This window comes from Asparagus officinalis, chromosome 7 (assembly GCF_001876935.1).
Source record: "Asparagus officinalis chromosome 7, Aspof.V1, whole genome shotgun sequence".
NCBI lineage: Eukaryota > Viridiplantae > Streptophyta > Magnoliopsida > Asparagales > Asparagaceae > Asparagus > Asparagus officinalis.
The window spans coordinates 28,503,780-28,507,227 of NC_033800.1; the positions used below are offsets into that span (position 1 = coordinate 28,503,780).

Sequence of the window (3,448 nt, forward strand, 5' to 3'; positions counted from 1 at the left end):
TCATGACGTTACTGTCTTACTAGTGGGTGGGTCCCACATACACAAAATCTCTTTATTTCCTCTCTCTCAACCAAACACAAGAAGAAAAAAAAAAATCAAACACCTTCACGTGGGTGTGTCGGGTGTTTTAATTTCATTTTCTTAGTTTCTTACCCAACCAAATTGCCCCTTGATGTAGTATATAGATTTGCCTTTGTGCCATGTTATGCTAAAGAAAAAATTTATTGTGTATATATTATCTTCCAGCCAATTGTTTATTTGTATCCAAGATTGAAATGACATTATCTCATGAGAGTCGCTACAGTCACACCCTAAACCACACCCCCCAACCACACTCCTCTCTCGCTACAGTGCACTGGGGCCCACATGAGAATTTTAAAGTGCATTGTAACGAGAGAGGAGTGTGATTTAAGAGGTTGTCTCTAGCATTTTCCTTATCTCATCTAGGTTCACTGGAAACAGAGACTACAGGGCGAAATGAAGTAAAAACTTCTTAGCACATACATATTTGTATTGTTACATAGATAGTAGCCCATTTTCGGCAATTTATTTACTTATTTCGTGTAGTAGTAATGGTCTAAATATCCCCGAGGAGTCTTCTAGCAATTTCACCATTCCCCCCTTGTGGGAGGAATCCACCAGGTATGTGCTCATTACCAGTTTCGTAAAGTATTCGAAGCAACTCCTGAGGTGTTCGCGCATAACCAAGGGAATTTTTGTCCGCAGAGACGACGTTCGTGTTTAACTTTTGCTCTGCTCCTAACGTACGAGGAACGAAAAGGCCTTCGTCTTTGATACCACACATCGCTAGTTTGTTTCTCATGTATGATATCCTATCTGTGAATTCTGCTACTGTGATGTTGTACGGGGGAACTGGCATTGTTAGGTTTAGAAAGAGATAGCCTCTTATGATCCCATCTTGCTCAGATTCTACCGTTAATAGCCCTGCCAACAGCTGCAAGAAGAAGAAATTGAGATGGCGAGTGTCTTTTGAGGTACATAACTACCTTCTCTGTGCTGCGTACAATGTTTATTTGGTCTCGTTGTCTATGGCCAGGAAAACATATTATATTGTGCTGAATTGTGCAAGATGATAAGAATTAAGGATGCGTATCAGTATCAGGTATGTCAAAACCTATTCGGTTATCGGAGTAAAGCTTATTTCATCCTTAGCTTGTTGTAGTTTTGCTAGCTTTGGCCCAGTTTTGTTCTAAACTAGTTCTTTTCTAAACCAGGGCGATTGGTTTACCAGAAGCTGGTTTACAAAAGAACTAGTTTAGCGGCTATTTTTTGGCCTAGCTAGGAATAGTTGGCCCAATCTTGGTTAAACTTTTGCCAAACACTTCTCTCCCCCGAATGAGACTAAGACCAAACCTAGTCCCATTTTGAGGAGTCGCCAAACAAGCCCTTAGTTTGTCTTAATTTTGATTTTACTTCAGAAGCTAGATGTTTATGAGTTATAATTCAGGTTCCCTTGGTCATATTTCTATTGGATTGAGCTTGATCGTTGTGTTGTGGTTATATTAAGAGTGTTCCAACTTCTCTTTATTGCTCCCAAAATTATACTTTCATGGTTTCTTAGTTTAAGTTATATGCTACATTTTGAATATGATAGAATTGCATAGGAATCGTACCGAATTGATAAATAATACAGATTTGGCAAATTATGGACAGAACGGTGGACATTAAGAAAGAGGAACTTGGAAAAGTTGGTGAAGCATTCCAGTGGCGAGGACCCACTTTATATTAGAAAAAAGTGCAATTGGTTGTCAAAATTTTGAGAATCAACTTAACATGGGAAAGTTATTGAAGTTATTAAACTGCCATCAATAGAATGGTTGTTTACTTTGTAACTTTGTTACTCCTTCTATATGCATGCATGTCCTATTTTTCTTCTTTTACTTTTATATTAAAAACAAAAGCCATGGCCCATAGCCCAGGTTACAAGGGCAGGCAACCAACATATTGAAAATAGCCAAGAAACGTATTTATGGAAAAAGTTACAATTATCTACCTTATACATTAAAAAAAAAAAAGGACTTGGAGCTTTACCCTTTTTGTAACAAGGCCGTTGAGGTTCTGGTTCGTCCCTACGTAGCCGAGGAGGCCCAGATAGGGTATGCAGTATGATCCAATTAGGTAGTTGAGGGTGTTAGCGTACGGGTCGAACGGAGGGTCAAGATTGTATCCAAATGCTTCGTCCACTAGCCTTGCAAAGTTCTTAGGGCTGAGATCTATCAGGGGCCTTGTGATGCCGCCAACAGTTTGTTTCAAAGCCCTGAACACAAAATAATTTTGTCAGTAAATCACAAGAAAAATTTGAACACCGTGTTAATTTGTATGTGTGAGTTAATATGAAATGGCCACGCGTATAATGTAAAAAATGACGGCTTGAAAACATTGGTGCAGAGCAGATACGTGATACATGGGTGAACAAGTTTAAAAATGTTTTATTGCTTAACGATTATATAGTATTATTATATAGTTCCATTTATTTAAAGAATATTATCGTGAAAGTGTACTATAGCTAATTTACTTGAGTGAAATTTTTTCAATTTGTTTACATGATTTTATGTTCTTTGAATATTTTTTTTTTAAAAAAAAATCTTTAGGAAGCATGCATATTTTTGGGTTATGAGCGGAAGAAGGTTTTTCCAGAGACCTCAAGTGACCAACTTCTTGATAACCAAACTCGGCAATAACCTTCCGTATGACCTCATCAAGATTAGCTTTCCTGACTCCAACCGGAGGAGGACCTCCCAAAGCGAGCTCTGGCTCAACAGCATCAAGCCCGAATCCAAAAGCACCAAATAAGAACCACTCACATTCAATATGCTCGATGTTCTGCGCAAATTGGAGCGGGGGGATATCTTGAGGAAACACAGGAATGCTAATAAGCGGAGGCGTTAGGGGTGCACATTTGGGGAAATCAGTCTCGTGGTCGGGAAATATGGGGGTATGATCGGTTCCATTATCGCCAGTAGTAAGTTTGGGGATATCAGATGCATGGCAAGTAAATTCGAGGAGCAGAAAGAAGAAGCTTAGGAGGAGAGGAGAGATGATTTTAGGAGCCATATTTTGAAAACATGCACAAATGGTTGTATTCCTGTGTGGACTGTGCATGGCTATTTATCGAGGCAAGATAGGTGTGATGTCTTTGTTGAATGATGGAAGTCAATAGAGTGTCGAAAATAAATTTCTAGTTTAATCCAAAGTGGTTTATAGTCACATTCAAGATGGATATTTTATTAGTAGCTTGTGATAGCATGATGATTCGACATAAAATCTGCTTGGCATCTCGCGGGATGTACTTCGATAGTATTGTTCGTAAGTTGCGCATTTCTTCCTTTAAACGATTCATTTGCTGGATCTTGTTTTGTGTAAATTAAGTTTAGGAGAAAATGTAGTGTTTGTATGCGTTGCTAACTTTGTGAATATGATCCTCAAT

The 3,448-nt window shown here is 38.6% G+C and overlaps 1 protein-coding gene across 1 annotated transcript; it reads right to left on the reverse strand.

The window, feature by feature from the left end:
• Positions 479-3,085, reverse strand: LOC109847705 (desiccation-related protein PCC13-62-like). The gene is made up of 3 exons (XM_020416935.1): positions 2,663-3,085; positions 2,053-2,278; positions 479-955 (listed from the first exon to the last, which is right to left on the reverse strand). Exons 1-3 carry the CDS (start codon positions 3,073-3,075, stop codon positions 578-580), a joined length of 1,017 nt encoding a protein of 338 aa, XP_020272524.1. The 5' UTR covers positions 3,076-3,085; the 3' UTR covers positions 479-577.